General features: G+C 52.1%; 1 protein-coding gene and 1 pseudogene across 3 annotated transcripts; both read left to right on the top strand.

The window, feature by feature from the left end:
* The first annotated feature begins 361 nt into the window (after window positions 1–361).
* MVP (major vault protein) lies at window positions 362–23,917 on the top strand. Of its 2 annotated transcripts, none has more exons than XM_082643927.1 (15): window positions 362–456; window positions 8,068–8,200; window positions 8,397–8,592; window positions 14,467–14,590; window positions 14,697–14,828; window positions 15,730–15,824; window positions 16,067–16,303; window positions 18,010–18,291; window positions 19,148–19,392; window positions 19,492–19,689; window positions 20,660–21,046; window positions 21,813–21,929; window positions 22,114–22,240; window positions 22,767–22,955; window positions 23,658–23,917. In XM_082643927.1, the coding sequence occupies exons 2-15, from the start codon at window positions 8,076–8,078 to the stop codon at window positions 23,874–23,876; spliced, it is 2,673 nt and encodes an 890-aa protein (XP_082500053.1). In that variant the 5' UTR covers window positions 362–456; window positions 8,068–8,075; the 3' UTR covers window positions 23,877–23,917. The 2 variants fall into 2 exon arrangements, with proteins under 2 accessions (XP_082500053.1, XP_082500052.1); XM_082643926.1 differs by lacking the exon at window positions 362–456 and adding an exon at window positions 3,592–3,734.
* LOC309817445 (cytochrome c oxidase subunit 5A, mitochondrial-like) lies at window positions 3,933–6,029 on the top strand (annotated as a pseudogene). Its single transcript has 2 exons — window positions 3,933–3,957; window positions 5,383–6,029. The product of its transcript is annotated as a cytochrome c oxidase subunit 5A, mitochondrial-like (transcript).
* Window positions 23,918–24,213: the final 296 nt, after the last annotated feature.

Consider the following 24,213-nt stretch of genomic DNA (forward strand, 5'->3'; position numbering starts at 1 on the left):
GAGACCTGGGCTGAATTTTCTGAATCTAAAATAAAAAATACCAAGTTACCTTCTCTTAGAGGAGGGACTGCAGCTGGAACCGAAACAGCTATGGAGAGGCAAAATTGTACGCACCCAGATTGGGAAATTAAAGCCAGATGGGGTAGAAGTGAACTCAGTCAGCACCTGCCCCCTGCCTCGGGCCGAGGACCCTTCCCAGTGTCATGCCAGTGCTGCCAGCTGGCTCTGAGGTGGGAATTCCTGAGCACTGAATGAGCTGCAGTGCCTTCAGCTGCAGTAGAAGCAGCCCAGAGGAGAAAAAAACAAAACCAAACAAATGAGAACCAGCTGCAAGGGCCCTTTAAATGCCCAAGCCCCACCCCCCAAGTCTGCCCTGCCCTACTGGGAAGTCTCTAGGGCTGGGTGAAGGAGTTTCCTGATCTGAGGACTCTGTTGCAGCCAGCCACACTTCTGGATGTGAGTACTTCGTACAGGCCTCAAAGCCCCAAACCAGTTGGTGGGACCTTGTGTCCTTCCAGACCCTCTCTAGCTCTGTCCTGCCTTCTAGGGCTTGCTTCATCCGGGGCAGGTGGTCTCTGAACCAGAAACGGGAGAAGATGGGTGAAAGCTTAGGCTTGGGAGGCTTTGCTTTCCTTGGAGTTTTTTCTGGCTTCTGAAGTAAAGGTAGATCAACGTGTCATCTTGCCAACACCCTCACCCCTCCAAATCTCTGGCCTCTCTGACCTTAAGCTACCCCATCAGCAGTAGGGGCAGAGGAAACTTAAGGAGTTCATTTAGACTCCCTCCTGAAGTGAGATTGGTCCCTGCTAGACTCCGCCTGGGGACCTGAGCTCTGGCCTGTCCCTTTGAGCTTTTAGAATGTGACTTGTCCCCGTTGAGATTCCTCAACTCTGCAGACATCGAAGCTTTCCTATTACCCCACTGAGGGCTATGCCAGCTGTGGGACTTGCAGGTCATTTGCGCAATCATTGGCAGAGTAATCTTAAGGTAGGCTTGATTTCCAGAAGGCATGGAGTTTGGTGAACAAGGCTCTTTTTCTTTTTTTTTCTTTTTGGGACTGGGAAGTGAAAACAGGAAGCTCTCTTGGACCCGCCATGCTTCTAAGATTCTGGGGATCTTAGCAGCATGGAGGGTTGGGGGATAGTAGTAGAGGCAGGTGTGCCCTGTTTTCTCTGCTTCCTGTCTGGGTGGGCCCCTAGATACTATGGGGAGAAAGGCTGGCTGTCACGGGTGCCAACTGCCAGAAACTTCTGCCTGTTTCCACCCTTGGCACACAGTATACTCAGCCTCCCCTGAGAGTGAGGCTTTCTGGACAGGGCAGCTCTCTAAAGCCATGGGAACCTAGGGGCAGCCACCTTGAATGGCTGGCCCAGGGAAAGCCAGAGAGCTTCAAGGTTACTCTGGCCTCCTTGTTGGGTGCTGCTCTCCTAGGTTACCGAAGATACCTTTGAACTGCACTGGCACTGTCTCCTGGAGAGTACCCAGCCCCTCCCAGGTCCTTAAGTCCTTGTTCTAGTTACTGCCATTTTTGCCGGAGACCACACTACTTCTTGGTTTGGGGGCTCTGCAGTCACGATACCTGAGGGGGAATTCTGGCTCCGTCCTTTGATCGTTGTGTGATCCTGAGCAAATTCCTTAATTTGTAGGTTCTTAGGGGGATGAAATGAGTTAATTAAAAGCATTTAACACAATACCTGGCACAGATTAAGTTCTTAATAAGTGGGAGCTGTAATGGGGGGGGCACTTGCCAAAGATAGAAATTCCAGAGTCTCGTTCCTGGAATCCTTAGCCTAGTGCGTCTGGGGTGAGGCCTGGGCATCAATACGACCAGCTGAGTCCTATGATTGGGCGACTTTAGAAAACAGGGGTTCTGAAACCTGGTTCCTGGGTCACTTCCAATCTAGCCAATCTTCACCTTCAATGACTGGCATTAATTGGCAGCATCTGGAGGTAGGATAGAAATAGGACAAGCATCATCCTGAGCTGGCAGAGCTGTTCTGTCCCCAGAAAAAGCTGCTGCTCCCGAAAAGTGGCCCAGTTGGGCTAGAGCTCAGATAAGATTTTTCCTAGGAAGAAAAGGTCCTAAAACTTTGCTGCTACTAAAGAAGTGATTTATGTGAAACAAAGTCTCAAGAATTTCCACTATAGTCCTCCAAAGCAGGAAATCATTTCCCTAAATTGGGAAGCTGTCTGGTAAAAACAGCCTCTCTGCAGTCCCTGAGAAATGTGACCTTGCATTCTCTAAACAAAGACTAGAATGTTTAAAATCAGCGAAGGGAAACTGCAAAGATGAGTTCCCTGTCTGTGCTGAATTTCCTGTGCATTTTCCTAAACCTAAGCTTGATAGACGTGATGGTGGCAAGGCTGTCTCCAACCTTTCCTCCAACTTCAGGCCTGCCCAGGCCTTGGGACAAGGGGACTTGTGCTGGCTGGGGGTCTACTTGGACCTGAGGGTGAGGAACTGGGGGAAAATACATGACATTCCCTGCTTTTGAGGAACAGTTTGCCATCTGGGTTCATCTTTGGTCTTCCTCCTCCAGGCTATCCTTTGTCGCGCTCCTACTGTGTATTAGACATGCTCCAGTCTCTAACCCCTTTAACCCCAGGAAACAGTCACTTTTATTCCCACTCCAGTCTAAGAGAGTAAGGCTTGGAGGCTAGCACGTGGCCCGAGGTCGTATCGGCAGTGACAGAGCTCAATCTTTGCTATATATTAGAGTCAGTGGAAGAACTTTTCTATATAGCAATGCTAGGACCCCACTCCAGACCAGTTATATCAATCCCCAGAGATGGGTGGTTTTAAAAGATCTCCAGGTGATTCTGATGTACAGCCAGGCAGGGTTGAGAGGCTGTTATAGACCAGAGCTGCTCATAGTTTAATGTATGCCCAAATCACTGGGGATCTAGTTAAAATGCTGACTAATTCAGCAGCTCTCGGGTCGGGGGAACCCAAGATTCTGCATTATTAACAGGCTTCCAGGTGATGCTGATGCTGCAGACCGATACCCAGTGTGGCTGGTCGCCTGGGCATCTGCTGTTTAAGATTCACTGTCAGCCACTCACAACTGACACTGAAAATCTGATACGTAATGATATGACTCATTCATTAATTAAATTTTGCTCTAGCAAGTTTACTCTTGAGCCAAAACGGCAAGAATTGCCTCTTCACTAGAGGATGAAGCCAGCTTCTTCTTACAGGCTGTTTTGTTCTCTGCTCATCCAGCCGTTACCCCTCCCTTCTTGGTGTGTGGGGTGCAGTGGGGGAGCCACTGGTCTCTGAGACTTTGGGTAAAAGTTGACTGGTTCTGGCAGGAGCCTCGTGACACATGAGGATCAATGTAATCAGGCAAGGTTGGACAGGTACCCAGAGAGCAGACTAGGGGGCAGATCTTGGAAGCAGACACTGAAGGGAGGTCTCGGTGAATTTAGGGAGTTGGGGCCAAACTCGGGGCTGGGCAGGACCTTCCAAAGGTCAACATGATCCTTAGCCGTTGTCTTTTTTTTTTTTTTTTTTTTTGCGGTACGCGGGCCTCTCACTGTTGTGGCCTCTCCCGTTGCGGAGCACAGGTTCCGGACGCACAGGCTCAGCGGCCATGGCTCACGGGCCTAGCCGCTCTGCGGCATGTGGGATCTTCCCGGACCGGGGCACGAACCCGTGTCCCCTGCATCAGCAGGCGGACTCTCAACCACTGCGCCACCAGGGAAGCCCCAGCCGTTGTCTTTTGAGGACCCTGGTATGTTGGAAGTGAAATGCTCTAACTGTACACGTTATCTGGTAAACCACGGACGTCTAAATCTGAGACACAAACATGCTGCCTGAGTCGGGTGGTCCCCCTGGATCTCTGAGAGACCTCTAGTGAGGCTCACTTCTGGGGATGGCAAGATTGAAAAGGCAAAACCTGTTCTTGGGTGAACTTAGCAGGTGAATTTACATGGAAGGCACAGCTTTAGGGCTGGGTAGGTGGGTGATCAGGGAGGTGAGACAGGGTCCTGGTACTGAAACAAGGGTAGTTGGCAAGGGCATGGCCTCCGAATAAGGCAGGAGCCCAGCCTGATTAGCTTTAAGGATGACTCTCAGCTGAGTCAGTGAGCTGGGCGAACGAAGCTCTCGGCCCCCCTGACTGGGCCCAGCTGGGGTGACAGATGGTAGAGAGGCCTCAGCCGTAGGGGGTGAGGGATCGTCCAAAGGAGCCATTGGAGGCTGCTTCCCAGCCTTGCGTGGCCTTCTAGAGTTTAAATCTTCCCTGTGGGGCCGCACAGACCCTCCTCTTGCAGCCCTAGCCCTTCCTCTCCCCCATCTGGCTTCCTGGCCAGGCTTCTGCCCTGCAGAGAACCAGGAAGAGGCTTCACTGGGCTGTCAGATGCTCCTTTGCTATTCTAGGCCCACAGCTGGGGTGACACAAAAACCTGCCACCTTCCTGATCAGTAAACAAGTGAGGGTTAAGGCCGAGATGCCAGATGGGGTAGGGAGCCTCTGGTGCTAGGTCACATCCTCCAGCTGGATAGGGAAGCTGGCCCTCAGCTGTAAGCCACACACATACATAGTGCTGCTAAGAGCCAGTCTCTGTTCCAAGTGCTTTATGATTAACTCAGTCCACATACGTTGGGTTGATGACCTATCTATCCCCAGTTCACAGGCCAGGAAACGGGTATAGGGAGGGCAAAGGACTCGTCTGAGATCACCCATCCAGTAAGGGTTAGAACCAAGATCCAGGCAGTCCTAGCCCCAGGGTGCGGGTGGGGTGCTCTTGTGGGGCCCTCTCCTGGGGAATGGAAGCACAGCTGAGCAGGATGGGCAGTAGAGAGGAAGGAAAGTGAAGGTCCAGGTAAGAGTGGGGAGAACAGGAAGCAGAAAACTAGCACCTGGATTTTCAAACACTCCCTGAAATCAACAGAAGAGGGAGCTCTGCTGTTAGAAAAGTTAAGGGAAATTAACTTGACAAACAGGCAACAGAAAAGTATCAAGATCAAATCCCATACAAAGTTGCAAGAAAAAGAATGAGGAGCAGAATAATATCCCCCTGATGTAGAAAGTGTACCAAGAAAACAGATCAAAACTGTAACCTCTTTGAAAATGAGGTAAGACATTAGGAAACAGTACCAGGCAAAGCAGCAAATCAGAATTGTAAATAAGCCCAGGTAGTCTGGCTGAATCCATGCCCCTAACCATTGTACTGCACTGCCACTGGAGAGAAACAGGACCAGGCATTCCATCGGGATTCTCATCCTGATGGTACCACCAACTTGCTGTGTGGCCTTGAATGACTCATTGTCCCTACCTGGGACTCAACTAATTAGAGCCACACTGTCTAATATGGGATCAACCAGCCACATTTGACTACTTAAATTAAAATTAAACACGAGCTCCCAAGCGGTCTTGAGCTCACACCCGGCTTCTCAGCCTTAACCTGCGTGCCGCCATCACTGTTATGCTAGGCACTGCTGCCTGCCGCTGCGCTGCTCGGTAGCAGCAGTCAGTCTCCCGGACCAGCCCCCCGGGTCCCGCCGCTGTTACCCAGTCAATTCGCTGCTACTCCCATGGGTCACATGAGACAGATGGAGGAGTTTGCTGCTCGCTGGGTGACATACTTCAATAAGCCAGATATTGATGCTTGGGAATTGCGTAAAGGGATGAACACGATTGTTGGCTATGATCTGGTTCCAGAACCCAAAATCACTGATGTTGCTTTGCAGGCATGCAGACGCTTAAATGATTTTGCTAGTGCAGTTCGCATCCTAGAGGTTGTTAAGGACAAAGCAGAACCTCATAAGGAAATCTACCCCTATGTCATCCAGGAACTTAGACCAACTTTAAAAGAACTGAAAATCTCCACTCCAGAGGAACTGGGCCTTGACAAAGTGTAAACCCCATGGATGGGATTCCCGAGAATTTATTGATAGTGCTACTTGATTGTAAACAATCGCCTGGAAATATTGATAATAACATATTACCTTATTTGAACAAGTTTTCCTTTGTTGAGTACCAAACCATGTAACATAACTTGGACTTTAATAAAAAGGAAATGAGTTTGAACTGAAAAAAAATAACTAATTAATTAAAATTTTAGTTCCTCAGTGACACTGTCCACATTTCAGGAGTTCGATAGCTGCATGTGGTCAGTCCAAAGACAGCACAGGTTAAGAATATTTCCATCATTGTAGAAAGTCCTTTTGGATGATGCTGAGTTGGAAGGTTTTAGAGAGGAGCCACACAGGTGATGTGAGTGCATCAGCACCAGGGGTAAGACAACTGGGAGTGGTGGGGACTATGGTTAAGCAGGAAAGCTTGTGGCCTGTCTAAAGGGCTCAGCTGCTATGTGGCTCTCATCAGTTTGCCACGTGGGAATGTAGGGCCTGGCTCCTCATTCTTCAAGAGAAGCAGGAATTGGAAGTTTGTGGTAACTCACAATTTCTAAACAAAAGAAATTTTACAGATTGTGTGGATCAAGTAAAACTCTTGGGCCTTGATTCTGTAATTTTGTGGCTCTGGCCTCTTTTTCCTGTGCCAAGCCACTCCCTCTTCCTCCTTCTCACTTCACATTTGTCACCCAGTTTGGAAGCTGGATGGATGGTGGACTAGATGGGGTACCACTCCTTTTTGGTGGTGGCTTCAAAAATGTTGGACCGGGACTTCCCTGGCAGTCCATTGGTTAAGACTCTGCACTTCCAATGCAGGCATGGCCAAAAAATTAAAAAAAAAAAAAAAAAAGTTGGACCAGAGTCTCGGAGGGCAAGGCTTTGAATCACTTAGTAAACTTGGTTCCCTTTGTGTGACTCCAGGGGACATGTCCAAAGTCCAAGGCATGCTGGAGGCAGGCATGGGGTTTAAGTAGGCGGTGTGACATTCCTGAACAGGCCAAGCACTGGAGGTAACCACCCAGGATTCAGAAGCAGTTAGGGTGGGGGTGGACAGAATGCAGTACTCATTTACTCGCTTTCTCCTTCCCACCCACCCCTACCCATGATGGCAGGGAGTCACAGGTGGCAACAGACCACAGAGAACTGGGGAGGAAAGGACTAGAATACTCTGGTGTTTCTTTTTTTTTTTAATTTTTTAAAATTTATTTATTTTTGGCTGCATTGGGTCTTCTTTGCTGCGCGCAGGCTTTCTCTAGTTGTGGTGAGTGGGGGCTACTCTTCGTTGTGGTGCGTGGGCTTCTCATTGTGGTGGCTTCTCTAGTTGCAGAGCACGGGCTCTAGGTGCGGGCCTCAGTAGTTGTGGCTCGCGGGCAGTAGAGCGCAGGCTCAGTAGTTGTGGCTCATGGTCTTAGTTGCTCCATGGCTTGTGGAATCATCCTGGACCAGGGCTTGAACCCGTGTCCCCTGCATTGGCAGGCAGATTCTTAACCACTGCACCACCAGGGAAGTCCCCTTTGTGATGTTTCTAATCCAGCTGATTCTATGGGAGCGTCAGTTCCATCAGGGACCCCTTCCTTGAGAGGCGGCCCACATCTAAACAGTTCATCCCAGGATTGCTTAAAGCTCAAGGGGGGAGGGCTGCAAAGATCATGCAAACATTCTTGGGCTATGGGCTAATGTTTGCATACAGCTGGGGCCCTTGGGATCCCCTGAAATAAAGGAGCCTGCCCCTGGAGGAGCCAGGGAGCTCTTCAGAGCCTCTGCCCCCCACTGTGCTGGGGAAGACCCACAGCACCGCCAGAGGCTGACCACCTCTCCCAGCTTGGTGTGCTTCCGCCTCCTACACTATGGGGGTTAGAGATTGGGGAAGTTTTGATCTTAAGCCCCTCCCAGTACTTCAGGAAGCTTGGGGGAGGTAAAGTAGATGGGAATGAGGGAAAGGAGTTGGCGGAGAACCCTGGGCTTCTGTGGTTAACTGCATCAAGCATCTCTTGGCAGGGATGGGGTCTGGATGGGCTGCCCTGGGTGGGAAGAAAGGAACAGATGGGTGTGGGGACAGTGAAGGATGACATAATCTGAGCCGGAGGAAGAAGGGCCCATTCCCCCAGCGCCAGCCAGTCTTCATGCCCACCTCATCCCGAGCCCCCTGGACTCATCTTTTGTCTTCTCCCCATCTGTCTTTCACACTCTGTGCTGTCTTGGGCTCAGGAGTCACCATGGCAGCTCAAGAGTCCATCATCCGCATCCCACCATACCACTACATCCATGTGCTGGACCAGAACAGCAACGTGTCCCACGTGGAGGTTGGGCCAAAGACTTACATCCGGCAGGACAATGAGAGGTTGGTGTTGGGAATGGGCTATGTGGGCACCTGGGGCCAAGGAGGGCCTGGTAGCCTGGCTGGCATGATCGTCCATCTCCTCCTTCCTGTTCCCTGGCTTGGGTGACAGGAAGCTTTCTTTCTCATTCGCCGCCTCCTTCGGGGATAGGAACGGGGGGTCCCCTGGGTCCTCACACTGCTTCTCACCCTCCAACAGGGTCCTGTTTGCCCCCAAGCACATGGTGACGATACCCCCACGCCACTACTGCACAGTAACCAACCCGGTGGCCCGGGACGCCCAGAACGCCGTGCTGTTCGACGTCACAGGACAAGTACGGCTCTGCCACGCTGACTTAGAGATCCGGCTGGCCCAGGACCCCTTCCCCCTGTATCCAGGGGAGGTGCTGGAAAAGGTACCTGCTCACCTTTCCCGTACCCACTCTACCTGTCCTGCTACCTTGACCTAGGGCTCAGCACTGCTTTCTGGAGGGAAAACAAATTGGGGCCATGGGAGGGGGTGGGAGGTGACATTTGCTGGTTCTCACTGGGACAGAATTGACTTGTTGACCCTCCACTCACCTTCCCCAAACATCCCCTTCCTCTTCACATGCCCAGGTCAGACCTTTGAGAGCTGTCAGCCCATCTCCGGACCTAATCTTCCAGGCTCCAGAGCCTGCCTGAAGCTCCTGGCCAGTCTGACACTAAATGACTTGTGCCAAGAGTAAGCATTTCACTCTCTCAAACAGTGCCAGATGCCGGTGGGCAGTGACAGCAGTGGTGGACCAGGTGAGGCCCAGGCTCGGGACGCCTGTGGCTGCTCCATGGGAAGTCATCACAGACCTGTAGTGCCAGCCAGGCCCTCGTCCATGTTGCCCTAAGGCCCTGGGCCAGAGTGAGAGGGCACCCCGCCTTCATTTCTGTAACATTTCTTTACCTTCACCTCCTTGCCGTTTTACACTGTTTACTCTGGGCTTCTCTACTAAGCAGTGCTTCTTTTTTTTTTTTTTTTTTTTTTTTTTTTCCGATACGCGGGCCTCTCACTGCTGCGGCGTCTCCCGTTGCGGAGCACAGGCTCCGGACGCGCAGGCTCAGCGGCCATGGCTCACGGGCGCAGCCGCTCCGCGGCATGTGGGATCTTCCCGGACCGGGGCACGAACCCGGGTTCCCTGCATCAGCAGGCGGACTCTCAACCACCGCGCCACCAGGGAAGCCCTAAGCAGTGCTTCTTGATCCTGGAAGCATAAGAGCATGACCCAGGAGCTTTGAGGCATTCCTGTCCACTTAGCTGCAGGCACTTTGGGGAAAATGTGCGTGGAGATACTAAGTGATGAAGAATGATTCAGATGTTAACCCTTAAGGAATCTGGATGAAGGGTGTAAGGGAATTCTTTGTAGTATTCTTGCAACTCTTATGAAGTCTCAACCTGTCACAAATTAAATCACCCATATCCAGGTTCTGCCTTAGACAAGCTAAATCCCTCTCTTGGAGGGAGCTGTGGGGGGTGGTCTGGCACCAGAATTTTTTTTTTCCGGCCACGTGGCATGTGGGATCTTATTTCCCTGACCAGGGATGGAACCGGTGCCCCCTGCAGTGGAAGCACGGAGTCTTAACCACTGGACCGCCAGGGAAAGCACTCCCCCTTTTTTGGAGGGGTGGGCACCAGCATTTAAAAGCTCCCTAGGGGGGCTTCCCTGGTGGCGCAGTGGTTGAGAGTCCGCCTGCCAATGCAGGGGACGCGGGTTCGTGCCCCGGTCCGGGAAGATCCCACAGGCCGCGGAGCGGCTGGGCCCGTGAGCCATGGCCGCTGAGCCTGCGCGTCCAGAGCCTGTGCTCCGCAACGGGAGAGGCCACAACAGTGAGAGGCCCGCGTACCACAAAAAAAAAAAAAAGCTCCCTAGGGTGGAGAGAGCTTTCCTCATCGCTGCCTCTTTAACCTGTGCTTCCCCCGGCGGCCCCAGCTCACAGCGGCTTATTCTCAGACCCCATGTGCTCCAGGCCAGGAAGGCAGGGCCTTCCCTTCCTCTGAGCCCAGTGCCACCAAGATGTTCCTTTTCTACCAGAGAGTCGACACTCGCCCTCCTTGGAGGCACTGGCCCCTACCCACACCACTTTCCTTCCCTTCACTGAGCCGCCACCTGGCTCGGGCCTCCCTTCCCCGGCCCTCCTGGGAGCCTCACTAACGTCCATGCGATAACCCTGTCAACATCTTGGCCTTCTTGACCTCAAGTCTGACCCTCACATCTTCTGCTTCAGTCCTGCCCAGTGCCATGTCCACTCTGGACTGGGTGGTTTATTCCTGCACCTGCCCCACCTCTGAAGTTTTTTTTTTTAGCTAAAATATTTATATTTTTTATTGAAGTAAAGTTGATCTACAGTGTCGTGTTAGTTTCAGGTGTACAGCACAGTGATTCAGTTATACATACATACATATCTATTTCACAGATTCTCCTCCCTTGTAGGTTATTACGAAATGTTGAGTATAGTTCCCTGTGCTATGCAGTAGGTCCTTGTTGCCCCACCTCTGAAATTAAACCCAGCTCCTCCTTAGCCATCAGTCTCCCCTTCCTAGTCCTCCTCTGCTGTCATGTTGCCTCCAGGCTTTTGAATCCCACTTCTATCCTTCAGATTCTCTTCCTGGTCTCTCCCTACCCCAGCGGAACCCTGTCGTTTTAACACACGCTCTTCGTGTGCTAGACCTGCGCCCAAACCCTGTCCTCGATCGGTGTTACCCCTCCACCCCGATCTTTCTGTCCTTTCACTCAGGTAGATCCACCCCAGCAGTATTATAAGTAGCTAGTGGGGTAAGTGGTTCATTCCAACCCAAGCCTTCTCATTAATGTTTCCTTCCCAACCAGCTTTCTCTCCCTTCTTTCCCCCCCTGCATGTCTCTAAATACTGATCATTCTCGACTCTCTTCCTGTTTTCTGCCCTCTCACTCTCAAACAGCTTGGTCACCTACTTAGAAATTGAGGCCATCTGGAAGGATCTGGGTCTGTGTCCCCTTTCCTTCCCTGTGTCTCCTTTCTACCTGTTGGAGCCTCTAGGAGGTTCCCCTGCATCCGCGAACCCAGGAAGACGCATCCTTCTATTTCTTGATCTTATCCCCACCTAGAGCTTCTCTCTCCTGTCTTTAACTTCTCCGTTACTGGCGCCTTTCTCTTGGCCAATAAACGGGCTCTGCCTCTTCCATCCTTTTCTGGCCTTGAAGGCTTACTTGTGCACATTTTTCATCTAAAGAATGCATTCGTAAGACTGTAAAGTCCTGTCTGACTTCCACCACCGGTATCTGCTCTCCATCCCCAGAGGTATCTACTGTCATCCATTCAGGGTATACACTTCCAGATACATCTGTGCATCCATGTAAGTATGTATCCAAAAAAGTATTGGTTATAACTTATTTGCATAAGGGCTAGCACATTGTCACTTGCCAGTGTATTTTGAATGAACTTCTCATCTTGGTGCATAAGTCATTTCTTGTTTAATTGTTTGTAATTCCATATGATAGATAGAGGTTCAGCCCTTCTCCTGAGTTACCATTTAGGATGTGTCCAATTTATACGGAAAAACAGTGCTGTGGTGAATATCCTTGTGTGTGTGTGCCCTTGTGCATGCTAGTTTCTTTTTCTTCTTTTTTTATAAATTTATTTATTTGTTTTTTTTGTTTTTTTTTTTTTGGCTGTGTTGGGTCTTCATTGCTGTGCTCAGGCTTTCTCTAGTTGCGGCGAGCGGGGACTACTCTTCATTGCGGTGCTCGGGCTTCTCATTGTGGTGGCTTCTCCTGTTGCAGAGCACGGACTGTATGCATGCAGGCTTCAGTAGTTGTGGCACGTGGGCTCAGTAGTTCTGGCTCGCAGGCTCTAGAGCGCAGGCTCAGTAGTTGTGGCACACGGGCTTAGTTGCTCCGCGGCATGTGGGATCTTCCTGGGCCAGGGCTCGAATCCATGTCCCCTGCATTGGCAGGCGGATTCTTAACCACTGCGCCACCGGGGGAGCCCTAGTTTCTTTTGTGTTTTAAGAGTAGAAACTGGGCCTCCCTGGTGGCGCAGTGGTTGAGAGTCCGCCTGCCGATGCATGGGATACGGGTTCGTGCCCCGGTCTGGGAGGATCCCATATGCCGCGGAGCGGCTGGGCCCGTGAGCCATGGCCGCTGAGCCTGTGCGTCCGGAGCCTGTGCTCCGCAAGGGGAGAGGCCACAACAGTGAGAGGCCCGCGTACAGAGGCCCGCGTACAGCAAAAAAAAAAAAAAAAAAAAAGAGTAGAAACTAACAAGAATTTCTGGGTCCCAGGATATGCACACTAAATTTGTATGGGCTTTTATGAATGGCCCTGTCAATCTAATTTTTAGCTATCTGCTTTCTCTTTCCTATTTAGTTTTTTTTTAAATTGGGGTATAGTTGCTTTACAATCTTTCCTGTTTACTTTGACAACTTGATGTTCTCTGCCCTGGTGCCTCACAAGCCCCTGCATCTGGCCCCCCACCTCTGCTGACCCCACTTTGGCAAAACCCCAAGACATCCTAAGTGTAGGCCCAGTGGACTGTCATTCTGTGTCTCACAGACCCTCTTGGCCACGTCCATTGTTGATCTACCCTCTTACTAAAACTTGTCTGTGTTTTACTCTGTGGACATCTTTTTTTTCCCATCTTCTCCCCATCCCCTCTGCCTTCAGGTTCTGTCCTGAATATCCTGTGTGCCTTCTTTTTTTTTTTTTTTTTTTTCCCATGGCCTTGATCACTTCATCTGTGTTGAAGACACCCAACTCTATACCTCAGCTGGGAACTACAGGCTGTGAGTCCCCTAGCTGCCTATAGGAAGCCCTCTCCTAGATGTCCCACAGTCGCCTCATACTGGCTATCCAAACCTAACACTTCCCCTTACCCCCAAATCTGTTCTTGTCCCATATTCCCAGTCTCACTTAGTGATAACTACTGGACCTAGTCACTCAAGCTGAAAGCCTGTAACAGCGTGCGGGACAAACTGAAAGGAGACAAAGGAGGCAGCCAGGAGACCAGTTAGGAAGATATTTCCATCATCCAGGCGAGAGATGTTGGCAGCTTAGGTGAGGGTGTGGCAGGGATAGATAAAGGTGCACCTGGATTTGCAATGGACAGACAGGAAGTGACGATGGAGTATATGTGAGAAATGAAAACCGTACTGGACTACACGCTCTTCCCAGAATGCTCACACCTTCCTCCTCCTCCTTCTACACCTTTATATCAAAAGCCAGCTCTTCCTTTGAGCCCCAGTTCAAATGCTACTCTCTGAGGGCCTTTCCTAACTTCTTCACCTGGATTTCTGCAACCTCTTCCCCTTGACCCGGTCCACAGTCTGCTTGGAGGCATTAGTCTGTGTTTGTCTTATCACCCACTGGAACCTCAGCTCCACGAAGATGGGGGTATGTCTTGACTCCACCACAACCAGCCGAGCGCCGTGCACATAGAAGGTGTCCAGGCAAAGGCTTGCCTGGGCAGTAAACCTCCAGCTTGGCCTCTCCAACCCAGAGTGTGGTCGGTGGGTGAAGTAGAGTTATGTGAGCTTCTCCTCCCAGGGGGCTACTCTAGTTGGAGTAAGGAGTGGCAGGTAGGCTTCGATAAGGCTGAGGTTCAAATCCTGATTCTGTTTCTTACTCGTTGTGTGACCTTGATCATGTCCCTTAGCCTCTATGAGCCTCTTTCCTTGCCTTCCTGCTTCCCTCGGATCAAAGATCAAGTGAAATCCTATTTGTAGAAAACATTTGTACAAACCTCTAAAAAGGTTCGGCAGCTTGTGGCTGGGTCCCCCTTCCTGATGGAAGGAGATGTGATGGCTGGAGCACAATGGCTGTCTTGTGACCATGAGGCAACCTTGAAAACAAAGCCTCATGCTTCAAATGTGCCTGTTATAGAAGTTTATACTTTCCCACCACCTTATACTTCCTGAGAGCCCCAGTACACACTGGGCCATGAGATATTCACTTACTCAGCTTCTCAGATGTTTCTCCCACGTCTCCCATCAAGCCCTCTACCCAGTTTCCCACCTGGATTTCTAGTTCATAACAAGATCTGAGCACTTCTGCAGAGGAAGGTGTGTCCTTGGCCCATCAGCAGTGTCAGCCTCTTGCTCTCAACTCCATCTTAGCTCTTCAGACCAGATGGCTTGGGGGGCACACCTACCTTGTACATTACACTCGGAGTCTTATTTTGGGACATGGAGAGATTGATGCTGTGGACTCTGACCTTCACGGTGTCAGGTTTGACTCCAGGGGTCCCAGCTCTGAATACCCCGTGACCCCCCTTCTTCCCCTATTAGGACATCACCCCACTGCAGGTGGTTCTGCCCAACACCGCCCTCCATCTTAAGGCGCTCCTGGATTTTGAGGATAAGAATGGAGACAAGGTGGTGGCAGGAGATGAGTGGCTATTTGAAGGACCTGGTAAGTATTTCCTCTCCAGCCGGGTCAGGGTCAGAGTTTTCCTGCCCTCGCATTCTAGCCCTGATATCTTCTGACCTTCAACACCCATCTCATCTTCCCTTCCCAGGCACGTATATCCCCCGGAAGGAGGTGGAGGTTGTGGAGATCATTCAGGCAACAATCATCAAGCAGAACCAGGCCCTGCGGCTGAGGGCCCGCAAGGAATGCTGGGACCGGGAGGGGAAGGAGAGAGTGACAGGTGGGGTCTTGAAGGGATGCTGACGGTGGGTGGGTGGGGTTGGGGGGGCAGGCCGTGCCTCAACCACAGGGGAAGTGGGGAAGTTTGGGGGTAGCCACTTGTAGCCTGGAGGAAATGCTTCCCTGGTATCTCTTGCCAGCTGTTCTGGGCTGCCCCCTGCTGCTTCCCCCCACCCACTTCAGGAGGCTCTACCCGGATCCTGTGATCACGATCATGTTGACATGGCTTTTTCTTCCCCCCAACCCTTTATCATGAGCTGGAGGCAGCGGCCATGTCTGTTCCTAGGTCAACAAAGCAGGTGTTCATATACAACTAGTAATTGTGTTTGACAAATGTGATGTATTAAATAAGGTCTTCACAAAGGCCGTGCTTACTGAGCCAGGTGTGGTTCAAATGCCTTACAAACAGTAACTTCTTTAGTCCTCCAACAGCCTTGAGGCACCACGACTCCCATTTTCCATATGACATCACTGAGGCCTGGGTTTATGGCCAGGAAGAGCCAGACTGGAACTTTTCCCCCAGCACTCTTGCTTCTCCAGTAGGCTCAATGACCTCTGCAGCTATAATAGAGGCAGTTCTGCCCATTTTAGGGGAAGGAAAAAAGTCGGTCTTTGGAGCTTAGAGAAGGCCTAGCAGAGTATTGGAATGTAGCAACTTGGGCACTTGGAAGGGCTTTTTTTTTTTTTTTTTTTTTTAAATCTTTCTTGGGTAGGGATTGGTTTTCCTCTGGCCTCAAAAAAGGAAAACAATGACTCCTGTCAGACCCTTGAGCATAGGGGCAGTGGCATCTCAAAGTGGCCCACAAAGTTCTGCGGGTGTCCTGTTGTCTAGGCTGCAGGAAGGGGCAGCTGGGGAACAGGCTGTGTGACCTTTGACCCTTGCCTCTCTGCCCCTGGCCCAGGAGAAGAATGGCTGGTCCGTTCCGTGGGTGCATACCTTCCTGCAGTGTTTGAGGAGGTTCTCGATGTGGTGGATGCTGTGATCCTTACGGAAAAGGTTTGTGCTCTGGAGGACCCTGGGTGGGAGACTCTCAGAGTGGCAGAGAATGGTGTCAGAGAATGTGAAAATAAGATCACCTGAGGAGTGTCCTGGGTCACCTGAAAGGGTTTAAGAAGTCCTCCTGGATTGGTAGACACTGTCACTTAGACCTGGATCATTTAGTGGCCAGTAGGGTTCCCAGATCCCCCGAGGAAGTTAGAGGTGGGTTTATTCAAACCCCCCGACATCTCGCTCTACAGACAGCCCTGCACCTCCGGGCTCGGCAGAACTTCCGAGACTTCAGGGGAGTGACCCACCGCACTGGGGAGGAGTGGCTGGTGACCACGCAGGACACAGACGCCCACGTACCAGATGTCTATGAGGAGGTGATGGGGGTCGTGTCCATCACCACCTTGGGTCCCCACAACTACTGTGTGATTCTCGACCCGGTGGGACCAGATGGCAAGAACCAGCTGGGGCAAAAGCGTGTGGTCAAGGTCAGTGTCTCCACCTCACCCAGAGGTGAATGCCTTTGGAGTGGCCTAAGGCCCTTGGACCCCAGTCCCTGCCCTCCTCCCCGCCTCGGTACATGTTCTCGAAACACCAAGCTTGTTTTGGCTCCCTCTGTGCACGCTTGTCTCTATCCCTTGAGACCCTGTCTCATTGATCTTTCTGGCATCCCTGACCTGAGGTCACACATGGCCTGTCTTGTGAGCGCCTCCCTGGCCCTGCACTGTGTCTGTAAACCTGGAAACTCTCTCTAATATTCCACATCCCTCTGTTCTGGAAACTTTGTCATCCTGCATCAAACAAATCTCTTGGTTTACCCTTTCTGCATCCTCTACCTCATCCCCTCTCTGAACTATATGTGGGACTAGCAGGGCTGGGCACACCTTTCCTGTGAAGATCGTAGATATTTTAGGCTCTGTGAGCCATATGGTCTCTGTTGCGACTACTCAACTCTGCTGTTGTGCCGTGAAAGCAGCGTAGACGGCTTGTAAACGAACCAGTGCCGCTGTGTTCCTGTAACATTTTATTTGCAAAAACAGGAGGTAGAATAAATAGGAACAACCCAGATGTCTATCAACTGATGAATGGATGAAAAATATGGTATATCCATACAATGGAATATCAGTCAAAAGGATGATAGATAATCTTTCTGGGGTTGAGGGCATTCATGTTCTTGAAATGATTCAAAAAGGTAAAAATCAAAAATGAAGTTCTAATATGTGCTACAACATGGACAAACTTGAAAGCATCAGGCTAGGCAATAGAAGCCAGACGTGAAAGACCACATATTGTATGATTCCATTTACATGAAATGTCCAGAATAGGTAAATCCATGCATAGTGTGTGGGGTGGGGCTGGGCAGTAACTGCTACTGTGTATAGGGTTTCTTTTCAGGACTATAATGTCCTGGGGTTAGGCAGTAGTGATGTTGGGCAGCTCTGGATATACCAAAACAACTGAATTGTATACTTTAAATAGGTGTATTTTCTAATATGTGGGTTATTTCTCAAATATATATATACACATATATGTATTTATATTATATATTAAAAATAGGCAGCAGGCCAGATTTGGCCCAAAGATCAGAGATTACCAACTCTGGACTACACCATCCCAAGCCAACAAAGTATGGGAGAAATAAAGCAATAATAGATTAATTCTTAACTATTGAGCTTGTGAGAACCCAGACCTTGACAGTTTACAGAATTTTCAGGGCCGGTTTTAAAATTTATTAATGTATTTATTTATGGCTGCATTGGGTCTTTGTTGCTGCACGCGGGCTTCTCATTGCAGTGGCTTCTCTTGGTTGTGGAGCACGGGCTCTAGGCACACGGGCTTCAGTAGTTGTGGCACGCGGGCTCAGTAGTTGTGGCACACAGGCTTACTTGCTCCGTGGCATGTGGAATCTTCCTGGGCCAGGGCTTGAACCTGTGTCCCCTGCATTGGCAGGCAGATTCTTAACCACTGCGCCACCAGGGAAGTCCCAGGGCAGGTTTGACCAGATCTACAGGCATTTGTAGAGTCCCTCACAGTCTAGATAATGATTCATTGTATGATGTAAGTGTGGGGAGGGTGCTTTTGGGGGCTCCTGTCCTCAGCACAAGCCCATGGTCACATGGAGCTGAAGGAGGTACCATCAGAGGCACCCACAGCCCTGGGTGGCGACTGCTCCTGACCCGCTTCTCCCCACTAGGGGGAGAAGTCTTTCTTCCTCCAGCCCGGGGAGAAGCTGGAACGAGGCATCCAGAACGTATATGTGCTGTCGGAACAGCAGGGGCTGCTATTGAGGGCCCTGCGGCCCCTGGAAGAGGGGGAGGGCGAGGAGAAGGTCTCCCACCAGGCGGGGGACCGCTGGCTCATCCGTGGACCCCTGGAGTACGTGCCACCTGCCAAGGTGGAGGTGGTAGAAGAGCGTCAGGCCATCCCGCTGGATGAGAACGAGGGCATCTACGTGCAGGATGTCAAAACCGGAAGGGTAAGAACTGAGGGATGGGCGCCATCGCTGCCATGTGGCCCTGGTGGTGGCTTGGTCTGGGCAAGTGGGTGATGCTGATGGAGAGATGCATGGTGGAGGTGACAGAAGGGATTCAGCAGTGTTGCCAGTAGCATCCAAGCCAGCCGGCTGCTAAATATGAGGGCATTCTCTGGAGTTTTTGCCTTCCCTTTGTCTTAAATATCTAATTTCAAATGTTAGAGCTCTCAAGCAAGAAGATGAACCAGATTTTAAGATGGAAACTTAGTCCGCATTGCAGATCTGGCCTCCGGCATAAAGGTCTGACTGGGATGTGGCCTAGGAACAGTAAGACCTGACCTCCCTCCCATACCCTTTTCCTGGTGGAATCCCTCCTCTCTGCCTCTCACCTAAACCTTGATCTTGGTTAGACCTAGGACCACATCTCCAACCTCTTTAAGAATCCAACCTACAAGCAGAGCTCAGAATCCTAGGAAATGTTAGTGTGTGCTACCTATTTCCTAGGATTGCATCTGTCCCTGGGATGCCCTCCAGGCTGCCCCATGAAGGAAGATTCCAGAAGAAATAATATCGGGAACTTACTATATGCCAAATTCTTGACACTAGACATGTGAGATGTCATTCATTCCTCTACCCTATGAGGTTGCCACTATCATGTCCATTTTGCACACGGGTGAGAGAGCTGCCAAAGGTGACAGAACTTGCAGAGAGCGAACTTGAATGCGGCCTCCTTCCAGAGACCACATTTAACCACGATGCTGTCCTACCTCCTGGACCAGTTCCGCTTTAGGGATGCTGAGTAGGGCTCTTTCCTTCCTCCCTTTGCCGGTGACATTCCTCCTCGTCTTCCTCTCTTGAGGTGCGTGCTGTGATCGGGAGCACCTACATGCTGACCCAGGATGAAGTCCTGTGGGAGAAGGAGCTGCCTCCGGGGGTGGAGGAGCTGCTGAACAAGGGGCAGGACCCTCTGGCGGACAGGGGTGAGAAAGAGACATGCAAGACTCCTAGGCCCTCCGCCCCCCGGAACAAGACCCACGTGGTCAGCTACCGTGTGCCCCACAATGCCGCGGTGCAGGTGTACGACTACCGGGATAAGAGAGCCCGGTGAGCGGTGGCCTGGGGGCTGCGCCGTGTGGGGCTGCGCCGTGTGGGGCTGCGGCGGGACAACCTCTCCGGGCCTCTGACTCCCGGCTCCCTCTGCAGCGTGGTCTTTGGGCCAGAGCTGGTGTCGCTGGGTCCCGAGGAGCAGTTCACAGTGTTGTCCCTCTCGGCTGGGCGACCCAAGCGTCCCCACGCCCGCCGCGTGCTCTGCCTGCTGCTGGGGCCTGACTTCTTCACGGACATCATCACCATCGAAACCGCAGACCACGCCAGGCTCCAGCTGCAGCTTGCCTACAACTGGTGAGGGGCAGAGGGGAGGGCCAGGGCCCCTGCTGGTGCAGCCCCGGGGGCACCCTGAAGAGAAGAGATGCCACCTCGAGTGCTGAGCTCACAATCAGGGCAGAACTCCTGACTCCAAGCCACGGTCAAGGAGGAAACCCAGGGGTTCATGCAAATCCAGTCTGACGCCCAAGGGGAACGACAGGAAAGATGAGGGCTCACCTGGGGGTAGAATTTGGGGGGAAACGGCAGGAGGACACTCCTCAGCTAAACTCCTAGCGTGACTTCAGCCAAACATGTAACTACAAGGTTTTAAAAAGATTAATCAGACCCAACTGGTGGGAGTGGCCGGGTGGTCAAGAGCAAGTACTCTGAGGCTGATGGGTGTGCATCCCAGCCCTGCCGTTTGCTAGCTGTGGGCCTGGGCAAGTATTGGGTGCTTTCCTCAGTTTCCCAGTCTGTAAAATGACGTTAAGGACATAACCATCAACTTAATGGGGCTGTGGAAAGGATGCTGTGAGAATTAGAACTGTGACCGGTCCATAGTTAGAGCTCAAATGGCAGTGATGAGAATTGGGGGAGATAAGTCAGATGCAGAAGCAGTACTCAACAACTCCCAAGCGCGTTTCTCACCTCTTGACTGAGTGGCCAGGACTGTGACAAAGGCAGCTGGGCACTGATATCTTTGGGGGCACAGACCCTGGAGCCACACTGCCTGGGTTCAACTTTCTGGCTTGGCACCTGTTATGTGACTTAGGGTCTGTCGCTTAACCTCTCTGGACCTCTATTTCCTTGTCTATGATGGGGGTAATGCTCATTCCCACCTCATAGTGTGGCTGAGCAAATAAAATGGGAACATGTAAGTTTCTTAGGACTTCACCTAACACATAGCAGATGCTAATTAGCGTTCTCTGTCGTGAGACCCTTCCCAACCACAGAAGGTGGGTGTCAGTGTCCTTTTGGAAGATGAGAGAGTTGTCTTTGCTCACAGGCACTTTGAGCTGAGTGACCGGAAGGACCCCCAAGAGACGGCCAAGCTCTTCTCAGTGCCCGACTTCGTGGGTGACGCCTGCAAGGCCATTGCGTCCCGGGTGCGAGGGGCTGTGGCCTCTGTCACCTTTGATGACTTCCATAAGAACTCAGCCCACATCATTCGCACTGCTGTCTTTGGCTTTGAGCCCCCAGAAACCAAGGGGTCTGACAGCATGGCCCTGCCCCAGCCCCGGGACCGGGCTGTCTTCCCCCAAAATGGGCTGGTGGTCAGCAGTGTGGATGTGCAGTCGGTGGAGCCCGTGGACCAGAGGACCCGGGACGCCCTGCAGCGCAGCGTCCAGCTGGCCATTGAGATCACCACCAACTCCCAGGAAGCAGCTGCCAAGTGAGTGAGGCCTGGGGGCCTGGCTCTCCACGATGCCCACTGTGGGCCCCGACCTCTCCAGGGTCCCTGTCTCTAGCCTGCTGCCAGGACCTGGGTAACACGGCACCCTGGTGGTCAGCCTGCTGTCCTCCTTACCCAGCAGAGAGCCTGGGCTACTTAAGGTGGGAATAGATGCCACCCCTGCTTCTGTGGCTTCTCACCTTGCTTGTGCTGGAACCCAGATTCGTATCTGTGGCCCTCCAGGCACTCTGGGGTCCAGCCTTGCCTCCCCCTCCTCGCCTTCCAGCCTTCTCCCCAGGCTCACATGCTCCAGGCCCACCAGCTCCTTTCTGCTCTTCAAGGTGGGAACTCAGCACTGCCTGTTCCCTCTGGCCAGAATGTTCTCCCTGCGCTTCAGGGCAGGCTCCTTCTGGCCTCCAAAGGTCATGTCGTCATAGAGCCCTTTTTTACCCCAACTGAAGCAGCACCCTCTTTGCCCAGTCATGTTATTGTAGCACCCATTTTCCAAGGAGATTGTCACTGTCTGAAATCATCCCTGTTTACTTGTCCTTTTTTCCCCACTGGAAAGTAACTCGTGTGAAAGCAGGACTCACGGTCACAGCCACATGCCCCTGCACCTCGAATCGCACTTGGCTTGCACAGTGCACACGCTGTGCTTTCATTTGCACGTCAAGGGCCTCCCTTGGGCCAGTGGTCCCTGCCCTTGGAGCTCCTGTTGCAGCTCTGGCCCCATGCCAGCGTCTTACCTATCCCCTCTCCCACCCAGGCACGAGGCTCAGAGACTAGAACAAGAAGCCCGCGGCCGGCTTGAGAGACAGAAGATCTTAGACCAATCAGAAGCTGAAAAAGCTCGCAGGGAGCTCTTGGAGCTGGAGGCTCTGAGGTGGGTGGAGAACTAGAAGAAAAGATGGCAGGGGTTCTTGGAAGAGCAGCTGATGCGAGGGGTGTGTGTGCGCGTGCGTGCGTGAGCGCGCAGGCATCCTCGTGCTGCTACAGCATAAGTCAAGGGCAGAGGAGGGCAGGGCTGGGCTTCCTCCTGGGTCTCCCTGACTCTGTGCCGTCTCCAGCACCGCGGTGGAGAGCACTGGGACCGCCAAGGCAGAGGCCGAGTCCCGAGCAGAGGCGGCGCGCATTGAGGGAGAAGGCTCCGTGATCCAGGCCAAGCTCAAGGCAGAGGCCTTGGCCATTGAGACGGTGAGTGGGGGAGATGCCCGTGGAAGGGTGTGGCCTTGGGGTCTGGAAGAAGCCAGATGGCTGCAGTCCCTGAAGCCATGTGGGAAACCAAGTACCCTAACAGAAAGCCCTGTCCAAATACTTTGTGGTTTACAAAGTCTTTTGCCCTATTTCAATTTACTTAATACCTGCTTTGAAGGTAAGGATGATGATTACACCCGTCTTACAGACATGTGCTCCAACACTGGCCCACTTCATGCTAGGTATTGCCTGTGTTTTACATGCAAGATCTTATTTAATGCTTGAAATCCCATTAAGGGTAGGAGTTCTCTCCATCTTACAGAGGAGGGAACCGAGGCTTGAATTAAGGGGCTCCCAGGGTCACTAGCTAAAAGGTGGCATAGCCAGGGTTCACCCCTAACTGATGGTGGTAAGTTTACCGTTCCATCCCCTCCATCTGAATTCCCTCAGGTTTGCTGGCTGGGGGACTTGCTGGACATGTCCAGGGGCCACACGATCAAAAGAATGCTGGGTTTTCCCCTTCCAGGAGGCTGAGCTCCAGCGAGTAAAGAAAGTGCGAGAGCTCGAACTGGTCTATGCCCGGGCCCAGCTGGAGCTGGAGGTGAGCAAGGCCCAGCAGCTGGCTGAGGTAGAGGTGAAGAAGTTCAAGCAGATGACAGAGGCCCTGGGTCCCAGCACCATCAGGGACCTTGCTGTGGCAGGACCGGAGATGCAGGTGAGGTGGGGGGAGAGTGCAGGCATGGGTGTGTGTGTATATGTCTTTGTGTGTATGTCTTGGGACCATATTTGGAACCAAGAAGGCAGAGCCGGGGAGGCAAACACAACACCTAGAAAGATGTCGGGGACAGACGGGCGAGGGGAGGTGGTAACTTGGACTGTCTCTGTATCCCGTGTCATTCGAGCGTGGTGTCCTATCAGGCACAGTACTAGACTCAGCAGTGAGCAGAAGCTCCTGTGAGAGCAGTAAACTGATGGGACATCAGTCTGTGACAAGCCCTTCGAAAGAAGTCAACAGGGTGATATGGTGAAGGGGGAGGTGACATGTCAAGGTAGCTGGGGAAGGAGGGCCCCTCTGAAGAGGGGATACTTAAGTGCTCTGTAGAGTCGACGAGAGCTTCCCAGGAGAGGGTCCAAGTGCAAAGAATGAAACCTGGTGCATTTAAGGAACAGGAAGGACTGGACGGCTGCAACCTGGCTGAAAGCTCCCAGAGCTTTCAGGCCCACGAGGCCTGGGAGGGGATGAAACCCTCAGGCTCCCCTTATGTTCCTTGCTTGTCACTGACTAGTCCTATGAGGATGGCTTGGGCTACAATGTCAGACCAGAGAGGGGGGCAGCCCACCCTGGAGAGGCGGCCGAGGGGATGATAGAAGGGACCAGGGTCTGACTATCTTTTTGCCCGCCTCTTGCTCCTTCCAGGTAAAACTGCTCCAGAGCCTGGGCCTAAAATCAACCCTCATCACCGATGGCTCTGCCCCCATCAACCTCTTCAACACAGCTTTGGGTCTGCTGGGGCTCGGGTCTGAGGCCCAGCCCACAGCCAAGAAGGCAGCTTCGGGGCCCAGTGCCCACGAGGGCTTGCTTCTCCCCTCCACCACTGGCCCTCTAACTCTTGGAAGCAACCAGGTCATGCCTTAGCTCCCTACTGCACTGACAAATAAAACGGACACTTCTGGGCATTTAAACCCTCTTCTGTTGCCGTAAGTCCACATCACAAGGGAGTTTAATGGTGGTGGGGAAGAGGTACCCCTGAAATCTTGATAATTACTAGAGGCTACCCTCATCTGTAAAGTGGAGAGGAAACTGAGACAGGAAGAAGACTAACCCAGTCAGGCTGATGGGAGTGTGGGCCCAAAATCTGGCTGCCAAACAGCCAGACTATCCTTTTGGCAGTCAGCTTTCCTAGACGCTAGCTGGGGGAGATGATGCCACAGGTGAGAGGATGGGCCTGTACCCCTTGGGATGGTTCCTGTGC

The sequence above is a fragment of the Mesoplodon mirus genome (assembly GCF_964341445.2).
Source record: "Mesoplodon mirus genome assembly, chromosome: 15".
Lineage (NCBI taxonomy): Eukaryota > Metazoa > Chordata > Mammalia > Artiodactyla > Ziphiidae > Mesoplodon > Mesoplodon mirus.

Bases quoted from the DNA above. Each gene is read 5' to 3' on its own strand.
- MVP (XM_082643926.1), top strand. From the start codon at position 3,623: ATGTGGGATCTTCCCGGACCGGGGCACGAACCCGTGTCCCCTGCATCA. The intron at 3,735-8,067 runs GTATGTTGGAAG...TCTTGGGCTCAG, and splicing joins GTTGTCTTTTGAGGACCCTG to GAGTCACCATGGCAGCTCAA. The intron at 19,393-19,491 runs GTGAGCGGTGGC...CTCCCTCTGCAG, and splicing joins TACCGGGATAAGAGAGCCCG to CGTGGTCTTTGGGCCAGAGC.